The 22,636-nt window shown below is 47.6% G+C and overlaps 1 protein-coding gene across 1 annotated transcript; it reads right to left on the reverse strand.

Moving 5' to 3' along the window:
* Positions 1-1,005: 1,005 nt before the first annotated feature.
* Positions 1,006-22,419, reverse strand: RBSN (rabenosyn, RAB effector). Its single transcript, XM_077451596.1, has 12 exons — positions 22,269-22,419; positions 17,801-18,041; positions 14,653-14,796; positions 12,831-12,931; positions 10,885-10,930; positions 10,646-10,807; positions 9,876-10,120; positions 8,827-8,897; positions 7,142-7,228; positions 5,522-5,624; positions 3,289-3,393; positions 1,006-2,623 (listed from the first exon to the last, which is right to left on the reverse strand). Exons 1-12 carry the CDS (start codon positions 22,299-22,301, stop codon positions 1,556-1,558), a joined length of 2,406 nt encoding a protein of 801 aa, XP_077307722.1. The 5' UTR covers positions 22,302-22,419; the 3' UTR covers positions 1,006-1,555.
* Between the last annotated feature and the right edge of the window lie 217 nt (positions 22,420-22,636).

The following is a 22,636-nucleotide window of genomic DNA, read 5'->3' on the forward strand; positions in this document are numbered from 1 at the left end:
ACATTTTCTTGCTATCTGAGGTCTTGATATACCGGCAACTCACCTCCCAAACCTCAGCAGCAGCAGCAGAACTGGTACAAAGGAGCCACCAGTTGCCTTCCTGCTCGTCCGCTAAGGCCTGTAGTGTATTAAAGTTGTAACAGCTCTGACACTAAGAAAATGTGATGCTTTGTTCACTATTCCACACATACATTCTCTCATCAGATGCTTGTTGAGTTCTGTGAAGATTTGTTCCTATTGACCGAAGCAAGGCCTGCTGCAAAATTGACCTTCCACGACAGCTTGAGATCCGCAGGCCACCCGCTATAGACAGTGGCTTGTTCCCCTTAGGCAATAATATATATTACATATATAAAAGTCTTCACAGGGATATTTGGAATCTTTGCTAGGCTGGTTGACATTCAATGGCCAGTCATTAAAGAGGTTCTCCGAGCAGATATGTCATTAAGCAGCCTGGCTCTTAAAGCGGAACTCACGTCAAAACTTTTTTTTTTTTTGATAGAGTAGAAAAAGTTAGAAGCCCTACATTAGGTTTTTACTGTTATCTGTATCCCCTTGGGGGAGATTTACCCTGACTTCCCGTGCTGGTGACTGCTGTCAGCAGTACAGAACGTTACGAGTAATCTAATGGTCACTGGAAGACAAAACAAGGGAAAACGTCCCTCAATTCCTGTTGCACTTCCAGGTCAAGGGGGGGGGGGGGGTAGAGAATAAAGCAGACCAAAAAGGCAACATAGCAAAAAAACAAAAAACAAATAAAAAAATTAATAAAAAAAAAAAAAAAAAAAAAAAAAAAAAAAAAAGACAGAGGTTCTAACTTTTCCCCACTCTGCCAAATTTTGGTTGTAGGCCCATTTTGACATAAATATCCAATTCCAAGCTTTCAGAAGAGAGCACTTACACCTGTCCGAGGGCCTACTGAGTGCTATGAGACCCATAAGTCAGATTGGATGTCAAGGACGGAATTGGCCGACAATCAGCTAAGATGATAGCCAACGGTTGATATTGCGGGCCAAATTAACTAAAGCGCTTTATTGGAAAACATGGCGTGATATCATGCTTCTTGGTGGCTACCATGCTAGTCATTCGGTGCTGTAGGAAATAATCCAGATGAACTGGCCTTTGACATCACCAGGAGGGGAAGGGGGGGGTGGCTGGCCAGCTTGGTCAGTTGTCAGTCGGCAGGGTTCAGATTAGTAGGACAATGGAAAGGTGAACATCTCTTAAAAGGAAACAGGATGGATATTTCCACACGGTTTCCCACCATTACATGGACTAAAATTTAAAGTTTCGTGCAGAGACCCTTTTTAGAAAATGTATTTTCTCTGCAGAACTAAGATGCAGAAAAAGAACGCATCCAATCCATTCCAAGGTTTTATCACAGGAGTGATCTCTGTATACCAGAGAAACATAGGCCTTGTGTACATCTGGTGCCCATACCACCTCCATGAATTATGCTGGTTGCCAACTCATAATCATATGCATGATGGGCTGGAAAGGATGAAGAACAATTTATTCTGAAAAAAAAATAAAAGACGTCTTCTGTCCTCACTGGTCATTTTGACTGTTCTTTCTGCTTGGCCAAAGTCTTCTTCAGTTCTCTGAGGTTTTCTGTTAAGACCTCCACTTCATCCAGCCGACCGCTGTGCTTGGCATCAAATATGTAGGCCTTGATATTGTCGATCTGCTGCAGAAGTAGGTCTTCTTCTATCACCTCCTCTTCGTTTGTTCCCAGATCATCAGGCTCATCAAACGGGTTTCCCAGACAAGCCCTGTCATCTTCCTCAAATGGATTTTTCAAAGCAGGTGCTTCAGGGGACATGCCGGGAGAGTCCTCAAAAGGATTGGTGGAGGCCATGGTTTTCTGAGCTTGTTCCTCCAGGTTTTCCTCATCATCCTCATCGAACGGGTTATACTGTCTGGTGCCATTCTGCTGGATAGGGTCCGAGGAGGAAGCAGGCACTGGTTCATCGGATTCATCCTCAAAGGGGTTTGTGAGAGCGGGTTTGGTCTCTTCCACCTTTGGCAGAACAGGGGAAATACGGAAGTTGGACACAGTTTCTAGAGACCTTTGAGAAATTGCCGGAGAGGTCTGTAAAGGAGGGCTAGTGTCACGTTTTGGGAGCTGAAGATCCAAGGCTGCCGTTTGCTTATCCTGCCACCTCGCGGGCTGGCTCTGCTCTCGGAAATCCAGCGAATGAGTCCTGTTGTGCTGGGTCAGCCCCTTGCGCAGCTCTCGGCTTTCCTCCCTGATCCTCAGCACCTCTAGCTGCTCTCTCTGCATGGCCTCCTCTTCGGCCAGATCCTTGGACATCCGAATGGCTCTCTCTACCTGCTGCTGGTCATATTCATCCTGCAGCTGCCTCAGGTTGTCCTCCAGCATGTTCACCTCATCCACTCTCCCAGCTTCACGTGCCTGACTGACGTAGGAGGTGATGTTTTCAATCTGCTGCAGAAGAGGGTCTGAGGTCTCTCGAATGCGAAGAGCCCCCGACGTAGGTAGCCACCCCTCCACCTTCCGAATACGACCCCTCTGCTGCAGCTCCCCGTTCACTATGTCTGTGGGACGCGGGAATCCATCTCTCTTCCTCTCATCTCCCTTCTTCTGGGCATCAAGAGCAGCCTGGTGGAAAAGATATCAAAGACAACTTGAGGGAAGGTATACCCAAAGAAAGCCACACCAGGCAGTTACAGTATATACACAGTAAGTGCCGCTTCACACAGGAGCGACTTGTCAGGCGACTTGTCAGGCGACTTAGCCACCTGACAAGTCTCGCTTCGTTCTGTACTATGGAACCGTTCTAATAGGAGCGACTCAAGTCGCTCCGACTTAGCAAAAGGTTCCTGTACTATTTTTGGGGCGACTTCAGGCAACTTGCATTGACTTCTATACAGAAGTCGTTTTGTAAGTCGCTGCTGAAGTCATGTGCAGGTCGCGTCTGAGTCGCGCTGCAAGTCGTGTCGCCCCTGTGTGAACCGGCACTTAGGTGGTGCAGACGCTGTTGCATGCCTATAGCAATTTAAACAGAATAGTAGTGAAGGCTGCCACACCTGTCAGAACCGGCTGGTGAAGCTTTATTTTCATAGAACCACAAATCGAATATGCATTTCAAGCTCGGCGACTTAAGCCGGCCAAAGGCGGTTTGAATGTCGGCCTGTTCAGCAGGAACTGGCAGATTCCACCATATACGGGCAGGCTGAATGTACCCAAGTTGATCTTTAAGTTAAAAAAGAGAATCTTTCATCCGGCGATCCGGACATTCATGTTTTAGTCACTTGGTCTCTCACCTGTCGCTCTCTCTGTAGTTTCAGCTCATTTTCTTGTCTACGCCTCTCCTTCAGCTCTTCATATTGCTCTTTGGTTGGCAGCGACATTAGACCCAAAAGTTTTTCCTGAAAAAAAATAAAAAAATAAAATAAATAAATAAATAAATCAGTAGATTTATTAAAACCCTTATATAACCTCTTCTTAACCGAGAGCAAGAGCTTTTAATCCTGGAATCATGCAACGTCCTCCAGAAGCGCACTTCAGGGGACGTGCACAGGCACGATCTGTCACCTACTGTGTTCATCAGACCCGGCAGAAGGCAAATCGTTGTACCGGGCTGTTCCTGGTATTATGTGATCGCAGCGATCAATGTCAATAGTACACAATGGCTTTCATTCATAGCCATTCAGCTGTACGTTAGTGATTTCGGAAATTGGTCGCAGTGATCACATGGTACGGGGGCCAATCATCTTTACTACATACAGTCAGTGTTCCTGATCACCACCACATCAGTTATATGATGATGCTGCACAGGATTGGTAATCACTAAATCCATAAGGCAAAGCAAATATAGTGGGTATAGAAAAAGACAGATGCAGTTTTTGTTTTATCCAGCTGTATTTTCTGTATGCACTTTTTTTTTTTTTTTTTTTAGAAGGGGGGGGGGGGTCAATTCCTTTCTATACCCACTGTATGTCCTGGCAACAGTAATCATAGGAGCACAGGCAGCACTCTGAAGACAGCTTCCCAAAAAAGTGATAAAATATGACAACTTTAAAAAAAAACTCGCCCTGCCTCCTACTAAATACCTTGGACTGTCTACTTTCCATAATGGAGTCATTTGGGGAGTATTTGTACTGTCCTGGCATTTTTGAGTCTCAAGAAATGAGAGGCCATCAGATATATATCCCATAGTCTGTGGACTCTATAACCTTTCTACAGAATAAATAATACACGGATTTTGGTTATTTTTTTTACCAAAGAAATGTAGCAGAATACATTTTGGCCTAATTTTTAGGCCAGAAATTAAGTGTTTTTTTTCCCCCAAAAATGATTTTGTGTTCATAATATATAGCAAAAAATGTCAAAACCCAGTGGTGATTAAATACCACCAAAAGAAAGCTCCATTTGTGTGTGTGTGTGTGTGTGTGTGTGTGTGTGTGTGTGTGTGTGTGTGTGTGTGTGTGTGTGTGTGTGTGTGTGTGTATATATATATATATATATATATATATATATAATGAGTAAGTGTTACTCAAAGTGTGACAGCACTGAAAGCGGATTTTGGTAGGAAGGGGGTGAAAGTGCCCAGTATTGAAGTGGTAAATAAACCAGCATAAAAAGTTTGACATAATTCAATGTACAGTTCCTCCTCTGGCTGTATACATTTCTCTCCGATGTTGAATGATTTAGCATAGGGGTCTCCAAATTGTGGCCTGAGGGCCCTTGGGGTACTATTCCTCCCACTGACCCCAACAATTGTGTGTGGGGGGGGAACTATTCCTCCCATTGACACCAGAGATGGGGAACAAATTCTCCCACTGACACAAACAATGGGACATTCCTCCCACTGACACCAAGGATGGGACATTCCTCCCACTGACACCAAGGATGGGACACTATTCTGCCCACTGACACCAAGGATGTATGTTTCTTACTCCCACTGACCACCAAGCCAATGGCACGGTTTACTGATGCTAGGGCATTTTCTACTCCCATTGGCCACAGTGCAGCCCCCCCTAAAGTTTGAAGGACAGTAATCTGGCTCTTTGTTTTGAAAGTTTGGCGACCTCCCGATTTAGCAGAATAAAACATCTTATGTCATCTCTCACTCTTTAGTGCTGAATCAAAATTAGTGCATTTTTAAAACGTTAGAAAATCTGAAGCTGCTTTAGGTTGCCGTGAGCGGCTCATGTGATCACAGCTGAAGGAGAGGCTCAAAGTTCAGGGAGAGTTACTGAATGATCAGCTCTGCCTGGTCACCAGTCCACCAAACCCCTTTAGCTGAGCTGGCAGATGGTCCCATGAGCAGGACTAGCAAGAAGAAAGATTCAAGGACTCCAGGGGAAAAAGTAAATTTCTTACTTGTGAACTCTGACCTCTTCAACTACTTATTATGTGGGGGAAGGGAGGGGGGAACAAGTATGTGTTAAAACCATACGCATTACAAGTGGTAATTCTGAAATATTTGAGGGACTAAGAATTCCCCTTTAAAATTGCAGAGCGCATTTCCCGTAGCCACAGTGAAGCCCGTACCTGTACAAACAGTGTGGCCGAGTATCGCACCATCTTCTGCAGCTGCAAGTTTTTCGGGTGAGGTTTGGGCTCTTCGTTTACTCCCAAGATTAGGATTTTTTTGCTAAAATAAACAGTATAACAAAAAAAAAAAAAATAAAAAAAAAAAAAAAAAGAAAAATATGTAAAAAACACACAAAAAGTATAATCGCAAGATGAAATCTTAATTTGTTCTAATTATATAATCCAGTAATCAATGATTGATAGAGGGACTAAACTGTGGGAGATGTGTCCCAAAAAAAAAAGAAAAGGAAGAACACACAGGGCAATGAACAAGTCTTTAATGGGTATTACCAGCTGACTTTTAAATGAACATGGTTATGCTGGAGTCCTTCTTTAAGGTATCCATAACATACAAAAGATAAAACAGATACTAAAAGGAAACCTTTTCTAACAAACATGTTATACTTACCTGCTCTGTGTAATGGATTTGCACAGAGCAGCCCCGATCTTCCTCTTCTCAGGTCCCTCCGCTGGGGCTGCAGGCTCCTCCCCCCCCCCATGCTGAGTGGCTCCATAGGAAGCAGCTTGCTATGGGGGCACGCATGTGTGCCCGCTCCCGAGCCCCACTCTGTGTCCATTGGCACACAAAGCAAGGCTCAGCCCCACCCCCCCTCCTCACTGGCTGTGATTGACAGCAGCAGGAGTCACTGGCTCACGCTGCTGTGTCTGAGCCAATGAGGAGGGAGAGAGTCAGGAGAGCAGATGCTCTTGTGCACATTGCTGGATTGAGATGGGGCTCAGGTAAGTATTAAGGGGCACGGGGGGGGGGGACGGACTGCACACAGGTGTTTTTTCTTTACCTTCATGCATGGGCCTTTAAAGTGATATCAAAGGCTGACATTTTTTTTTGAACAAACATGTTATACTTACATGTTATGGTTTTGCACAGAGAACCCCCGATCTGCCTCTTCTCAGGTACCCCCCCCCCCTCAATCAGCGTTCCTAGCCCCTCCCTCCTGCCCCCATAGCAAGCAGCAAACACTGAGCACACCTTGGCCCGCTCTCACCTCATTGGCTCCCTGGCTGTGATTGATGGTAGCTCCTGGCTCCTCCTCCCTGCTTGCTATGGAGGCACTCTTGCGTGCTCGCTCCCGAACCCTGCTCTGTGCGTCCATTAACACACAGAACAGTGCTCAGCCCACCCCCGCTCCCTCCGCACACTGGATGCGATTGGTTGGCTCCCACTCCTGTCTTAGCCAATGAGGAGGCAAAGACCCTGGAGACCTGCTGCTCTCATGCACAAGCTGGATCGAGATGGGGCTCAGTAAGCATTAGAGGGGGGCTGCTGCACACAGAAGGTTTTTTACCTTCATGTATAGAATGCATGAAGGTAAAAAAAAAAAAAAAAAAACACACACACCTTGAGCCTTTACAAACACTTTAAAACCACCTTTAAAAAATGCATCTTCAACCAGAGACAAGCGCCCACCTTTCTGTGCTCAACATACAAAATAATAATAGCAAACATGATGACACTTTTTATGCAACTACATTTAGGTTTCAGCACTCAAAAAAAATAAAATAAAATATGCATCTTTTTCAATTTAATTCAATGCAAAAAAAACACTTGTTTCTCACCTTAAACCATCTATTAACTCATAGAGCTTCTGCACCTCCACCCTCCGGTTGTTGGCATGGTCCAAATTGTAGGTTGTCTCACCAGCACTACAGGGTAAAATAAATACAAAACAAAAGTCAAAACTAAATCGTCAGATAATTACCCCTTGTCAGCAACACACAAGTAGGAGCTGCAAACGATCACAAGGAAAGTGGGCGTGCAAGGCATGTAGAAGTACAGTAAGACAGCCTCACCAAACACCCACATTGTTTTTGGAAATTTATATTTAAGTATCTTAACTAGTTGAGGGCTTTGTTCAATTTATTCTTAAATGGAGAGTGCAAAAAGAAATAACTTCTGTAACAGCTTCAAAGCAATGCATGATATGAGCTTTGTGCAAGGCTGAGGGTCCAACATTACCCCCTGCCAGCCAGCAGTGCATCCACTCCTAACCTGGAACACCAAGGAATTACCAGGAACAGCAAGGCTGTCATCATCAGATGCCCACATTGGCTTACTGGCTTTACCATAGACCTGCAGGACATTTCCAACATCACAGTTCTGGGAGGGGTCTCTTCTGATGGCCTCCAAGGACAAGCCCAAGCAAGAGCTGGTCTGTCACTTGCTCAAAGCGGGTACAACAACTAGAGCTTGCAGGCCTTGCTGCGCCTCCTAAGGTGGCGGATGAAGGAAACCTCACTGCAGTAAATATACTCCTCAGAGGAAGGGAGTGGAGGCAAGTATCATAAATCTTCCAGGAGGTATGGACAGTGTTATGTCCCCCGTGTTTCTGAGGTAGGCTGGGGGTACTTAGCTGTCCATCCTGTGTGCGTGAATAGACCCCAGGGACAGGGGGACTACAGGAGACAGTATAGGACTAGAAAACCCAGAATTATACTGCAGGGGTGGTGAAGGACTAGTGGGCCCAGCATTACACTACAAGGGGCAGTATAGGACTAGAAAACCTAGAAGTACACTACGGGGGTGGTGAAGGACTAGAGGGCCCAGCATTACACTAGAAAACCCATAATTACACTATGTGGGGTGGTGGAGGACTAGAGGACCCAGCATGCTGCTCTGGGGATATTTTCCTCCTCCATGTTGGACCTCCGATTTTAGACATCTCCTCCAGGCTGTAGACATTATCTGCAGTAGGAGGACATAACCTGATATTGTGCTGACGGGTCTTTCTGCTGTAGAACTACAACTCTAGAGCAGAAAAACCTGGGTGGAGAGGTCTCCACTCCCAAAACTCACCTTATCCAGGCCGTCAGGTTCATTGTTTCTGGGGGACATTCTGAGCTGGATAGTGCAGGAGGTTCCTGCAACTAGCACAAAGCCCTTGCAATATTGAGTTCCAATGAGACAAAAAAGTCAGCTTGTTCTTTTGTTGTGTGGGAGCCTCGCGTTTCTTGTTTTAGGTGGGCAGAGCCACACTCTTATCATGCACTGCCCTGGAAGATGATTGGGGGAAAAAAAAAAAAAAAAAAAAAGGGTTTGAGTGCAGTCCCATTTTAATAAGGAAGGAATTGGGAGCTGCACTGTGAGCAGATTCTACTTATTTTTTTCCAATGAAGGATATGAAATATAAGAAAATATCTGATTGGTTATAGGGTCAGCATAGGCACTGTACTCCACTGGATGCCATCATTCTCAGCACTAAGCTGCTGCGATATCATGAGCCAGAAACATTGCAAAGACTTACTTGATAGACTGGGCCATCCTGATGTATTCAGGGGCCTTCTCATCCACCTTGTCCATGCAGTTTCGAAGTCTCTATGAGGATTTAAGAAAGAAAAGAGATCAGAGATGTTCCCTAAACTGGTGTACAACAATCAGGTCAACGTGCTGTTAAAAAAGTAACCTTACTCCCACAATTGTACCCCCCTTGAAAGATCCACCCCCAAGCCGTTCTGATTTTTTTTGTTATATACTTACCTTTCCCAGAGGTATTAATGTTGGTCATGTGATGAGCCGGTTGCACATTGGTCTTCTCTCAGTAGTGAACGGTCCTCAGTGATACAGAGCAGAGAAAATGTAAGTCAGTTACATTCTCTGCATCAATACATTGTAGGTAGGATGCCATGGAGAAGTCCCCTCAGTGGGCAGGTGAGTGCAGACTCACAGCACGTCCTCGGTCTTCCATGTTTAATGAAGCTGAGCTGCATTTAACATGGACGATGAGGACAGTCCTAGGTAAGCTCTCACTTTGGATTGAGATTTGGTGATGTCATCACTGTGCTGCTCATTGTTTTCCCTGCTGGAGAGGAAGCGGTACCCGAAGGCCTACAATGCAAGGATCTCCTTGCTCCATCTATTCTGTGGAACTGTGCTTCCTCCACCATTTCGGTTGCTTTCTGATCAATTTCTCAACCGTCGGGGTGCAGCTCTGACCTGAAGTTGCAAAGCCCTGCCTGTACCAAGCTGGCCACCTGCACGCAGAGAGTGAAGAACAAAAGCATGGCAAATCAGTACTTAAAGATGAGCTGCAGGGAGCCCACAACAATACCGGTGGTTAGTCCTTTTGCCCTCTGCTTGCGATTTTGGGAACAGCTTCCACAGAACAGGTCTTCTTTAATAAGTGAAGCAAGGATAAGGATGACAGCACTATAGATTTCACCAGCAGTGACAAATTCGATATTACTTTTTAGACAGGTTCCCTTTAGACTTGTTTTGTTGTCCACAATGCTGCCCTATTCTATTAAATGTTCAACCACGCAATACTCAGCATGGAGGGCACAAGACGCTTCTCACCTGGTAAAGGCGGACAATGTCTGGCGTGTGCTCTTTCTCGTCCATTTGCAACTCCCGCTTGAGCAGCGTGTCCTTACAGTGCTGGCAGCAGCGGATCTTGTCGTCATCTTTTTCCTCCAGGACGGAACTGACGCTGCTGAGACTGCTGATGCTGCCACGGCGCGAGGCCTGGGCGCTGGTGATAGGGGACAGATTGGGGCTGCTGTGAGATGAGGCTGAGTGCTTGCTGGCGCTAGTAAGCTTGTCTGTAGAAGGTAAAGACAGATTAAGATACAAATGTTAGAATGAATCTATAAAATAGGAAACTTGTGGGGATTTGGGACTAGGGTTGCACCCATACCCTTTTGTTATCGGCGAGTACCGATACTTTAGGTCAAGTACTCGCCGATAATGAGTACCAATACTTTGTGGTGCGAATTGCGTTCATACAAAACGAATGGGCTCGAATTGCATGCAATTTTAACAGGAATGCGGTGCAATTCCTGTCCAAATCGCATTTGTTTTCCCCACTGCTCCTGTATGAACCCAGGCTTGTAGTGATTTCAGCCTGGGTTCACACATGAGCGGTGCGGGAAACTGCATGCAATCCAGACAGGAATTGCACCTCATTCATGCTCAAAATTGCATGCTATTCTTTGCTGTGCAATTTGCGCCCATTCATTTTGTATGGGTGCAAATCGCACCACAAAGTATCGGCTTTGGAAACATTTTCACGAGCACTCGAGAAAATACTTAGTATCGGTGCATCGGGACAAATAGATTCTCATTACTGGCAAATGGAATGGTGACGAGCTCGGTGCATTTCCTGCACATGATGGAACCACACAGTCGGCAGTGATGGCGTCTGTTGCGCATGGTAAACTTATTGCCGCAATCCGGACAGAAGGGGACATCCTGGTCATTCACCCATGGTACCACGGAACGCTCTATGGCTGGGGAACAGAAATGGCACAACTTAAGTTTCAAGTTTTTGCTGCAGACATTGAGACTAATTTCGAGACCGGCCTACCTCTTATCTTGGCAGACTCTGTGTTCATGCGGTCAAACGATGTGAGCTGGAGGCAGAGAAAAAAAACCCTCTCTTAGTTCCAGAAGTCCCACAATAAAAATGGCGGATAAATCACAAGAGCGGAGCAGTCACTGCACCAAAAACTTTGTTGAGATTTTACAACAATTGACATAAACAAATATACAAAATGTAGCGCAATTTAGCAAAAAATAATATCACTTAAAAATACCAAAAGTCCATAATATAATAAAGACATCTTCCAATAGATCATGCACCTATAGCATCATGCAGATACGGTGCATTCGAAAAGTATTGACAGATTCACTTTTTCCACATTTCGTTATGTTACAGCCTTATTCCAAAATGGATTAAACTTATTATTTTCTTCCAAATTTTTATATATATATATATATATATATATATATATCCCATACACAAGTATATATATATATATATATATATATATATATATATATCCCATACACAAGTATCACAACCTTTGCTCAATGCTTTGGTGAAGAAGCTCCTTTTGGCACCAATTACAGCCTCAAGTCTCTTTGAGTATGATGCTACAAGCTCGGCACGCCTATTTTTGGGCAGTTTCTCCCATTCTTCTTTGCAGGACCTCTCAAGCTCCATCAGGTTGGATGGGGGAGAGTTGGCGCACAGCCATTTTTCAGATCTCTCCAGAGATGTTCAATTGGGTTCAAGTCTGGGCTCTGGCTGGGCCACTCAAGGACATTCACAAAGTTGTCCCGTAGCCACTCCTTTGTTATCTTAGCCGTGTTCTTAGGGCTGTTGTCCTGTTGGAAGATGGACCTTCGACCCAGTCTGAGGTCAAGAGCATTCTGCAGCAGGTTTTCATCAAGGATGTCTCTGTACATTGCTGCATTCATCTTTCCCTCGATCCTGACTAGTCTCCCAGTTCCTGCCGCTGAATGAAAAACATCCCCACAGCATGATACTGCCACCACCATGCTTCACTGTAGGGATGGTATTGGCCAGGTGATGAGCAGTGCCTGGTTTCCTCCAGACATGACACTTGCCATTCAGGCCAAAGAGTTCAATCTTTGTTTCATAAGACCAGAGAATTTTGTTTCTCATGGTCTGAGAGTCCTTCAGATGCCTTTTGTCAAACTCCAGGTGGGTTCTCATGTGCCTTTTACTAAGAAGTGGCTTCCGTCTGGCCACTCTCCCATACAGGCCTGATTGGCGGAGTGCTGCAGAGATGGTGGTTCTTCTGGAAGGTTCTCCTCTCTCCACAGAGAAATGCTGGCGCTCTGTCAGAGTGACCATCGGGTTCTTGGTCACCTCCCTGACTGAGGCCCTTCTCCCCCAATCACTCAGTCTGGCTGGCCTGCTCTAGGACAAGTCCTGGTGGTTCCAACTTCTTCCATTTACTGATGGAGGCCACTGAGCTCATTCAGACCTTCAATTCTGCAAAGAAAAAAATCTCTGTACCCTTCCCCAGATCTGTGCCTCAATACAATCCTGTCTCGGAGGTCTACAGACAATTCCTTGGACTTCATGGCTTGGTTTGTGCTCCGATATGCACTGGTAACTGTGGGACCTTATATATAGACAGGTGTGTGCCTTTCTAAATTATGTCCAATCAACTGAATTTAGGTGTTAAGTTGTAGAAACATCTCAAGGATGATCAGTGGTAGCAGGAGGCACCTGAGCTCAATTTTCATTGTCATGGCAAAGGCTGTGAATACTTATGTACACAAATTTTATTTGGGTACAATATTGCATGACCGCGCAATCGTCAGTTAAAGTAATGCAGGGCCGTATCGCAAAAAATGGCCTGGTCATGAAGGGGGGGAGGGGGGTAAACCTTTCGGAGGTCAAGTGGTTAATATATGGCACCTATGCAGCCTGTCCTGTTAAGTGGTCAAATGCCAGAGAAGCACAAGCTGAACTAAACCCCAGGCGGTGAGGCTCACCTTCTCTAATCGAATGATTAGTTTGTTGACTTCCACCACATAGTGATCTATCCTGGCAGCCCGATGCCTCTTAAAGTCAGAGAGGTGAGTCCGCGTAGCACCTGCCAGAAAAAACAGAGATAAACCATAACTGATAAAAGCAGAATAATGTTGCAATACATAGATTAAAACAGAACTCATAAATGTCACCAGATTACAACGACCAAAAATTAAGTCAATATTTAAAATAGCAGGGCGTGAAAGTGTCAGCAACCTGCCACTGGATCTGCAATAGAGAAGGGAACAAGAAACCCCCGGCTATCATAGAGCTCCGACTGGCACCGCAGGATGGTGTTTAACTCTCCTCTCCTGAAATACTCTGCACCGCTGGAGGACTCTGCTCCTTCCTCTAAAGCCTCATACACACGGCACGATTGTTGGACAACAAAGCATCTGATTTTTGTCAAAAGGGCATGTGCCAGGATCTTGTCTTGTATACCAACGTTACACAAATTGTCAGGCCACAAACACGAACGTAGTGATGTACTATGAGGAATTTCAGGTCTTGCGCGCCACCCTTTGGGCCCCTTGTGCTAGCTTTGTGTTTGGCGAGCATCGATTCCAAGCATGTGCTTTTGTACTTTCAACTTTTCTGCGACAGATTTGTGTATACTGACCATGCGAAAGTCTGATGTGGAGCTGCCATTTGACAAAAATTGTACTAGCCTCTCAGCCAACATTTGTTGGCCGAAAATTGGAAAAACAATTGTTGAAAGGAGCGTACTAACGGTACGAACTTCAGACAGCAGCCTGTCAAATGACAATCCCCTTTGATTTTCGTACTGTGTGTACGAGGCTTAAAGTGGGATTTCACTGGAAAAAAAAAAAAAAATGATTAAAAGCTAGCAGCTATAAATACTACAGCTGCTGACTTTTAATAAATGGACACTCACCTGTCCCGGGTCCAGCGATGCCGGCAGCCGAGGCCGATCGATCGCTCGGTTCTCGGCTGCTGCAGCCACCATTCTAGGTGAGGGAATCAGGAAGAGAAGCGTTGCGGCTTCACTTCCCGGTTCCCTGCTGCGCATGTGCGAGTCGCGCAGCGCAATAGGAACGGTCCGCACTGTCTCTGGGACCCGTGTGTGTCTCAGCAGACAACGCGCCGGGACAGGAAAAGGCATAGACTCCCACGGGAGTGGGTGGAAATACCTGTCTTAGACAGGTATCTGCACCCCCCACCCCCCTGAAAGGTGCCAACTGTGACACCGGAGGGGGGGGGGGGGGGGGGGGAGGGTTCCGATGAGGGTGGAATCCCGCTTTAACTCTCCTCTCCTGAAATACTCTGCACTGCTGAAGGACTCTGCTCCTTCCTCTATTTCCCTCTCCTCTCCTGAAGTACTCTGAGCTGCTGGAGAACTCTACTCTACCTTGTTTCTAACTCTCCTCCCCTGAAATACGCTGCACTGCTGGGGGACTCTGCTGCTCCTCCTCTTTTCCAACTCTCCTCAACTACTCTGCTCTTTCCTCTAACTCTCCTCTCCTGAAATACTCTGCTGGGGGACTCTGCCCCTCCTCTTTTCTAACTCTCCTCAACTACTCTGCTCCTTTCTCTAACTCTCCTCCCCTGAAATACTCTGCTGGGGGGATTCTGCTCCACCTCTTTTCTAACTCTTCTCAAATACTCTGCTCCTTCCTCTAACTCTCCTCTCCTGAAATACTCTGATCTTCTGGAGGACACCCTATATGGCTAATCAAATTATGTAGCAGTTTGTGTGAAAAAAAAAAAAAAAACACCCTTCAAATAAAAGCCTAAATTGGACAAGTGAAAGTGTCCGCTGCTCACCGATCTCTTGGGGGTCCCACATATGTGGATCCACTCCTCCATAACTGTACGCCTCATAGCGGTCCTGGGATCCACCTTCAGCCTTTTCCCCTCCATCTTTCTTCAGCAGCTTGTTCTTTGCCTTCTTGGCGATGTGAACCAAATCTAGGAACATCAACAGATGAAGGTTTTTGCAGCAGGAAAATACAACAACAACAGGACCCCCTCCTTGTAAAATCATTAATTTTCACATATGCAGAGTGAGAAAATATGATACAATGTGAATTATCAGGGTTATCTGTAACACAACATCTGCAGATGACAATATTGCACCAATCGATTAACAGAATGAGAAGAGCACATTAATTGTAGGGATTGCCAAAGGGAAAGGGGCAACAGGACTCTTCTTAGATTTACAGAGAAGGTAAAAAAGTTCATTTTCTGCCTTTCCTGGTCCTTCCCTTCCCCCTTCATCGATATCACATTTTTAAATAAAACCTGTTTTCAATACATACCTTATTTTAGGCCCAGATACTTCCTCACAGGGTCTCTGTGCCCCTCTATGCAATGCAGGCAGATCATGACTGGTGGGAGGGGCCAGAACATCGCATCACCCTGCCTTGGTACTCCTCTCAAGAGCTCCTGGGGGGGGGGGGGCTCTTGGGCGGAGTTATGCAAATATTGAAATTCCTTGATGTGTGGGGTGTGTCAGTCTGGAGGAGTGGGCGTTCCTAGGCAGGCTGTGTTTTGCATAGGTACCGCCCACACGTGATGCTGAGCCTCCATGATTGAAAGAACTGAAATCCAATGAATGAAAAGGGGCGGGCCAGGGACAGCCAAGCTAGGGAAGAAAAAGGTTTAGCTGATGCTGGACGTCCTCCAGTCAGGAAATGAGGAGTCAATGGACATCCTCTCGTAATCCTGCACCGTGCTCTGTGATCGCGGTGTCCGGTGACAGCTGATCACGATGTAAACAGAGACCGGTTATCGGCAATTCTTTCTTCATGCCGACAGCGAGAGGAAAGCCAATAACCAGCTTGTGTGAAAGGGACATCGGCACAGTGCACATCAGTGAAAGACAAAAATAACCAGTTGCTAAATGTTATAACAAAACTAGATTTTTTATTTTTCAAATATTTTTTTTTGGTCTTTTTTCAATTGTTTAACCACTTAAGGACCGCCTCCTGCACATGTATGTCGGCAGAACGGCACGGCTGGGCACAAGCACGTACCTGTACGTTGCTCTTTAAGTGCCCAGCCCTTGGTCGGGAGTGCGCCAACAGCGGCATGCTCCTGACCCGGTCCTGAGCTCCGTGACCGTGGCTGCGGGACCAGCGGACCCGATCGCCGCTGGTGTCCCGCGATCGGGTCACAGAGCTGAAGAACGAGGAGAGGTCTGTGTAAAACAAACCTCTCCCCGTGCTTCCTACTGTGGCTGTCACCGATCGTCTGTTCCATGTTATAGGGAAAGACGATCAGTGACGTCACATGCCAGGCCACGCCCCTCCTACAAAAAACAAACAAACACACAACATCACACATAAACTCCTACACTGCCCCCTAGTGGTTAACTCCTTCACTGCCGGTGGCATTTACACAGGAATCAGTGAATTTGTATAGCACTGATTGCTGTATAAAATGACAATGGTCCCAAAAAGGTGTCAAAAATGTCTGATGTGTCCGCCATAATGTCGCAGTCACAATAAAATCGCTGATCGCCATTACTAGTAAAAAAAAATAAAAAAAAAAAAAGCCATAAAAACTATCCCCTATTTTGTAAACACTATAACTTTTGCGCAAACCAATCGCTAATTGCGTTTTTTTTTTTTAACAAAAATATGTAGAAGAATATGTATCAGCCTAAGCTGAGGAAAAAAAAATTTTTTATATATATATATATATATATATATATATATATATATATATATATATATATATATATATATATATATATATATATATATATATATATATATATATATATATATATATATATATATATATATATATTTTTGGGGGGATATTTATTATAGCAAAAAGTTAAAAATATTGCATTTTTTTCAAAATTATCGCTCTATTTTTGTTTATAGCGCAAAAAATAAAAACCGCAGTGGTGATCAAATACCACCAAAAGAAAGCTCTATTTGTGGGGAAAAAAAAAAAGGAAAAAAAGAATTTTGTTTGGGAGCCACGTCGCACAACCGCGCAATTGTCAGTTAAAGCGACGCAGTGCCGAATCGCAAAAAGGGGCTTGGTCCTTTGGCTGCAAATTGGTCCGGGGCTTAAGTGGTTAAAGAAAAAAAAATAATAAAAAAAAAAAACAACACACAACATAGCTGTGATTAAATACCACCAAAAGAAACCTCTATTTGTGTGAAACAAAAAAAAAAAAACAAAAAAAAAAAAACCACACAACATGTTTGCTAAATTTTATAACTAGAAAAAGAAAAGTTTTTCTTTTTTTTCAGAATTTTTGGTATTTTTTCGCGTTAAGCAAAAATAAAATAAAAACCCCGGTGGTGATTAAATACCACCAAAAGAAAGCTCTGTCTAAAATAAAAAGATAACCAAGTAAAGGCAAATCTGGCTATTATATCTCAGAGCTTCTAAATATTTAAAAGGAGTGTAACCTTTGATAAACACTTTTTTTTTTTTTTTTTTTTTTTTTTTTTTAAATGTGAGATTCCGATGTGGTGCATTATACAAAGCAAACTCTGATCCTTCTTAATATTAAAATTTGTTGGGTGGACCCTTCTTACAGTTTGATCCCATCCGGGGTAGCCGGGGCCTGACTAACAAGAACACATCAATAACTGTTATACATTCTTTTGAAGTACGTGGTTTTAGTTTTCTTCGTACAATATCTGTTGAACATGTAATATGATCAATCCTTCTAATGAAGTGATGTTTAGTATTGCATAACTTTTGTAATGACATTCATCATCATAATAAAAAAAAAAAAAAGAAAGAAAAAAGAAAATACTAAAAAAAATAATTAAAAACAAAATACAAAAAGAAAAAAAAAAGAAAAAAAAAAAAGGGATAATACTTACATATAGGTACAGTGTTGCATTACTGCGCAAGTGCATCAGCACTGAAAATTGGTCTGGGCAGCAAGGGGGGGGGGGGGGGTAAAAGTGCCGGTATTGAAGTGGAGAAGAGTACTCACTTTTTAGCTGCCCTTTGACGTCTCTGTCCTCAATGGAGTGTTCCTCTTCATAGTGGGACTGCAGCTGGTAGAAAGACTGGAGATCCTTCAGGCACAGGGGGCAGAGGAAGCCCTCTCTCACCTCTCCCTGTTCATCGAATGGGGCGTTGTACTGCGAGGCCATGACTGACGCGGTGGCTGGCTGAGGATCGCTCGGAGTGACATCTGGACACCGGCGCACCTTAAAGGGCCGCGGGCGGAGCTGAGGAATAAAAGACAAATTGGATACTTTCATTAGAACCAGAAATTCCATTGAAAAAAAATGTATTTCTATGTTGCATTGCTCAGCGGTGAGCAGCAAAGGGCTGAGTGTCCCCCAGTCCTCCTCCTTCACAAAAGATAAAAAAATTCTAGAAACTCAAGTCGGAGCTCAAAATTGACATCATACTACACACCGCACTGTGAGCCTTAGGGGGAGATTTACTAAAACAGAAGCAGGCAGAATCTGGGTGCAGCTGTGCATGAAAGCCAATCAGCTTCTAGCTTCAGCTTGATCAATTACGCTTTGGCAATAAAACCTGAAAGCTGATTGGTTGCTATGTGGGGCTGAAGCGGATTCTGCGTGATCCAATTTTAGTAAATCCCCCTCCCCCCCATGTCTTGTGTTTAAAGTCGTCAAGTCATATAGTCATGCTAGGGACATAAAGCTCTATGCATATCTTCATGGCCCGCAGCCAATCAGGAATGAGCACCAGAGTCACGATTTTTATTTTATTTTCTGTGACAGTCATCCCTCCCCCGCTCAGTATATTTACTCAGCATCTCCCCAACTCCTCTCCATCCTCAGCTTCACCGGTCTAAAACTGGACAGACACCAATTGAAACTCCATCGGTCGGTGTGTGTGTGTGTGTGTTCCACCGCACCGCTCGACAGAAGTCGATTGTTTAATCAAATTCTATCAAAAGGAACATATTGAAAGATTTTCCACCAATAATTGGCTATAGTTAATCAATGTCCTGGTGGTTCTTCCCTTCCTGCTCTCACCACTCCTCCTCCCCATTCCCCCTATGAATACCTTCCTGTCATTTCACATCCCCCTCCACAATGTCTGCTGTACTCTTCCCTGTCTGTTCTCTATTCTGTACCCTCTGCCCGCCCTCACCGCACCCTCTGCCCCGCCCTCACCTCACCCTCTGCCCCGCCCTCACTGTACTGTCCTCACTGCACCCTTTGCCCCGCCCTCACTGCACCCTTTGCCCCGCCCTCACTGCACACTGTACCCTCTGCTCCACCCTCACCGCACCCTCTGCCCCGCCCTCACTATACACTGTACCCTCTGCTCCACCCTCACCGCACCCTCTGCCCCGCCCTCACTGTACACTGTACCCTCTGCCCCGCCCTCACCGCACCCTCTGCCCCGCCCTCGCTGCACCCGCTGCCCCGCCCTCGCTGCACCCGCTGCCCCGCCCTCACTGTACTGTCCTCACTGCACCCTTTGCCCCGCCCTCACTGCACCCTCTGCCCGCCCTCACTGCACCCTCTGCCCCGCCCTCACTGTACACACCCTCCATACTACCCAATCCTCAGTGTACCCCCTACACCCTCCATACCACCAACCCACCCTCAGTGTACCCCCTACACCCTCCATACCACCAACCCACTCTCAGTGTACCCCCTACACCCTCCATACCACCAACTCACCCTCAGCGTACCCCCTACACCCTCCATACCGCCCGATCCTCAGCGTACCCCCTACACCCTCCATACCGCCCCATCCTCAGCGTACACCCTCCATACCGCCCCATCCTCAGCGTACCCCCTACACCCTCCATACCGCCCCATCCTCAGCATACCCCCTACACCCTCCATACCACCAATCCCCCCTCAGTGTACCCCCTACACCCTCCATACCACCAACCCACCCTCAGCGTACCCCCTACACCCTCCATACAGCCCCATCCTCAGCGTACCCCCTACACCCTCCATACCACCCCATCCTCAGCGTACCCCCTACACCCTCCATACCACCCCATCCTCAGCGTACCCCATACACCCTCCATACCACCCCATCCTCAGCGTACCCCATACACCCTCCATACCACCCCATCCTCAGCGTACCCCATACACCCTCCATACCACCCCATCCTCAGCGTACCCCATACACCCTCCATACCGCCCCATCCTCAGCATACTCCCTACACCTTCCATACCGCCCCATCCTCAGCATACCCCATACACCCTCCATACCGCCCCATCCTCAGCATACCCCCTACACCCTCCATACCGCCCCATCCTCAGCATACTCCCTACACCCTCCATACCGCCCCATCCTCAGCATACCCCATACACCCTCCATACCGCCCCATCCTCAGCATACCCCCTACACCCTCCATACCGCCCCATCCTCAGCATACTCCCTACCGCCCCATCCTCAGCATACTCCCTACACCCTCCATACCGCCCCATCCTCAGCGTACCCCCTACACCCTCCATACCGCCCCATCCTCAGCGTACCCCCTACACCCTCCATACCGCCCCATCCTCAGCGTACCCCCTACACCCTCCATACCGCCCCATCCTCAGCGTACCCCCTACACCCTCCATACCGCCCCATCCTCAGCGTACCCCCTACACCCTCCATACCGCCCCATCCTCAGCATACCCCCTACACCCTCCATACCGCCCCATCCTCAGCGTACCCCCTACACCCTCCATACCGCCCCATCCTCAGCGTACCCCCTACACCCTCCATACCGCCCCATCCTCAGCGTACTCCCTACACCCTCCATACCACCCCATCCTCAGCGTACCCCCTACACCCTCCATACCGCCCCATCCTCAGCGTACCCCATACACCCTCCATACCGCCCCATCCTCAGCATACTCCCTACACCCTCCATACCGCCCCATCCTCAGCATAATCCCTACAAACCGCCCCATCCTCAGCATAATCCCTACACCCTCCATACCACCCCATCCTCAGCGTACCCCCTACACCCTCCATACCACCCCATCCTCAGCGTACCCCATACACCGTCCATACCACCCCATCCTCAGCATACTCCCTACACCCTCCATACCGCCCCATCCTCAGCATACCCCATACACCCTCCATACCGCCCCATCCTCAGTATACCCCCTACACCCTCCATACCACCCCATCCTCCGCATACTCCCTACACCCTCCATACCACAGCCCCATCCTCAGCGTACCCCCTACACCCTCCATTCCGCCCCATCCTCAGCGCACCCCCTACACCCTCCATACCGCCCCATCCTCAGCGCACCCCCTACACCCTCCATACCGCCCCATCCTCAGCGCACCCCCTACACCCTCCATACCGCCCCATCCTCAGCGCACCCCCTACACCCTCCATACCGCCCCATCCTCAGCGCACCCCCTACACCCTCCATACCGCCCCATCCTCAGCGTACCCCCTACACCCTCCATACCGCCCCATCCTCAGCATACTCCCTACACCCTCCATACCGCCCCATCCTCAGCGTACCCCATACACCCTCCATACCGCCCCATCCTCAGCGTACCCCCCTACACCCTCCATACCGCCCCATCCTCAGCGTACCCCCCTACACCCTCCATACCGCCCCATCCTCAGCATACCCCATACACCCTCCATACCGCCCCATCCTCAGTATACCCCCTACACCCTCCATACCACCCCATCCTCCGCATACTCCCTACACCCTCCATACCACAGCCCCATCCTCAGCGTACCCCCTACACCCTCCATTCCGCCCCATCCTCAGCGCACCCCCTACACCCTCCATACCGCCCCATCCTCAGCGCACCCCCTACACCCTCCATACCGCCCCATCCTCAGCGCACCCCCTACACCCTCCATACCGCCCCATCCTCAGCGCACCCCCTACACCCTCCATACCGCCCCATCCTCAGCGCACCCCCTACACCCTCCATACCGCCCCATCCTCAGCGTACCCCCTACACCCTCCATACCGCCCCATCCTCAGCATACTCCCTACACCCTCCATACCGCCCCATCCTCAGCGTACCCCATACACCCTCCATACCGCCCCATCCTCAGCGTACCCCCCTACACCCTCCATACCGCCCCATCCTCAGCGTACCCCCCTACACCCTCCATACCGCCCCATCCTCAGCGTACCCCCTACACCCTCCATACCGCCCCATCCTCAGCGTACCCCCTACACCCTCCATACCGCCCCATCCTCAGCGTACCCCCTACACCCTCCATACCGCTCCATCCTCAGCGTACCCCCTACACCCTCCATACCGCCCCATCCTCAGCATACCCCCTACTCCCTCCATACCACCCCATCTTCAGTGTACCCCCTACACCCTCCACACTACCCCACCCCCCCTACTTCTTCCCTCTCCCTGCCTTTCAGCCTCCCCACCCCCCACACTCTGGGCCCCTCTTCCTGTCCACCCTTCTCGGTGCTCCCATTGAAGAAAGCACAGTGTCAGAGCTCCCGGTGCCGTCATACCCCGCTCCCCGGCGTCCCTCCCTCCTCCTCCATCTCCGCCGGCCGCCATGGCTGTCACTCCCGAATCCACAGATCGGCGATCCCGGCCGCCTGACCCAGGCTAAGAGCTGAGCGCCGAGCGATCGATTGACAGCTCCGCGGACAGGGGGAGGAGCCAACGAATAACATAGCATCGGATAAATGAAGACGAGAGGAAGGGAGGGGCGGGGGCAGAGGAGGAAAGGGGCGGGGATGGAGGAGGAGTGGGACACAGAGCTATTATTAGAGAGGAGGGGCGGAGGAGGAAATGGGCGTGCCCGGAGACTTCTGAAGAACTGGATTATTGGAGGATAAACAACATCATACACCATTATAAACCGTATAATAAT

This window comes from Lithobates pipiens, unplaced genomic scaffold (assembly GCF_037356315.1).
Source record: "Lithobates pipiens isolate NorthernLeopardFrog02 unplaced genomic scaffold, aLitPip1_a1.2 Scaffold_23, whole genome shotgun sequence".
Taxonomy (NCBI): Eukaryota; Metazoa; Chordata; class Amphibia; order Anura; family Ranidae; genus Lithobates; species Lithobates pipiens.

Coding starts and splice junctions, on each gene's coding strand:
- RBSN (XM_077451596.1), bottom strand. CDS start 22,301: ATGGAGGAGGAGGGAGGGACGCCGGGGAGCGGG. Junction 12,932..14,652: donor GTGGGACCCCCAAGAGATCG/GTGAGCAGCGGA, acceptor TTTTTCTGGCAG/GTGCTACGCGGACTCACCTC. Junction 10,808..10,884: donor AGAGTCTGCCAAGATAAGAG/GTAGGCCGGTCT, acceptor TCTGTTCCCCAG/CCATAGAGCGTTCCGTGGTA.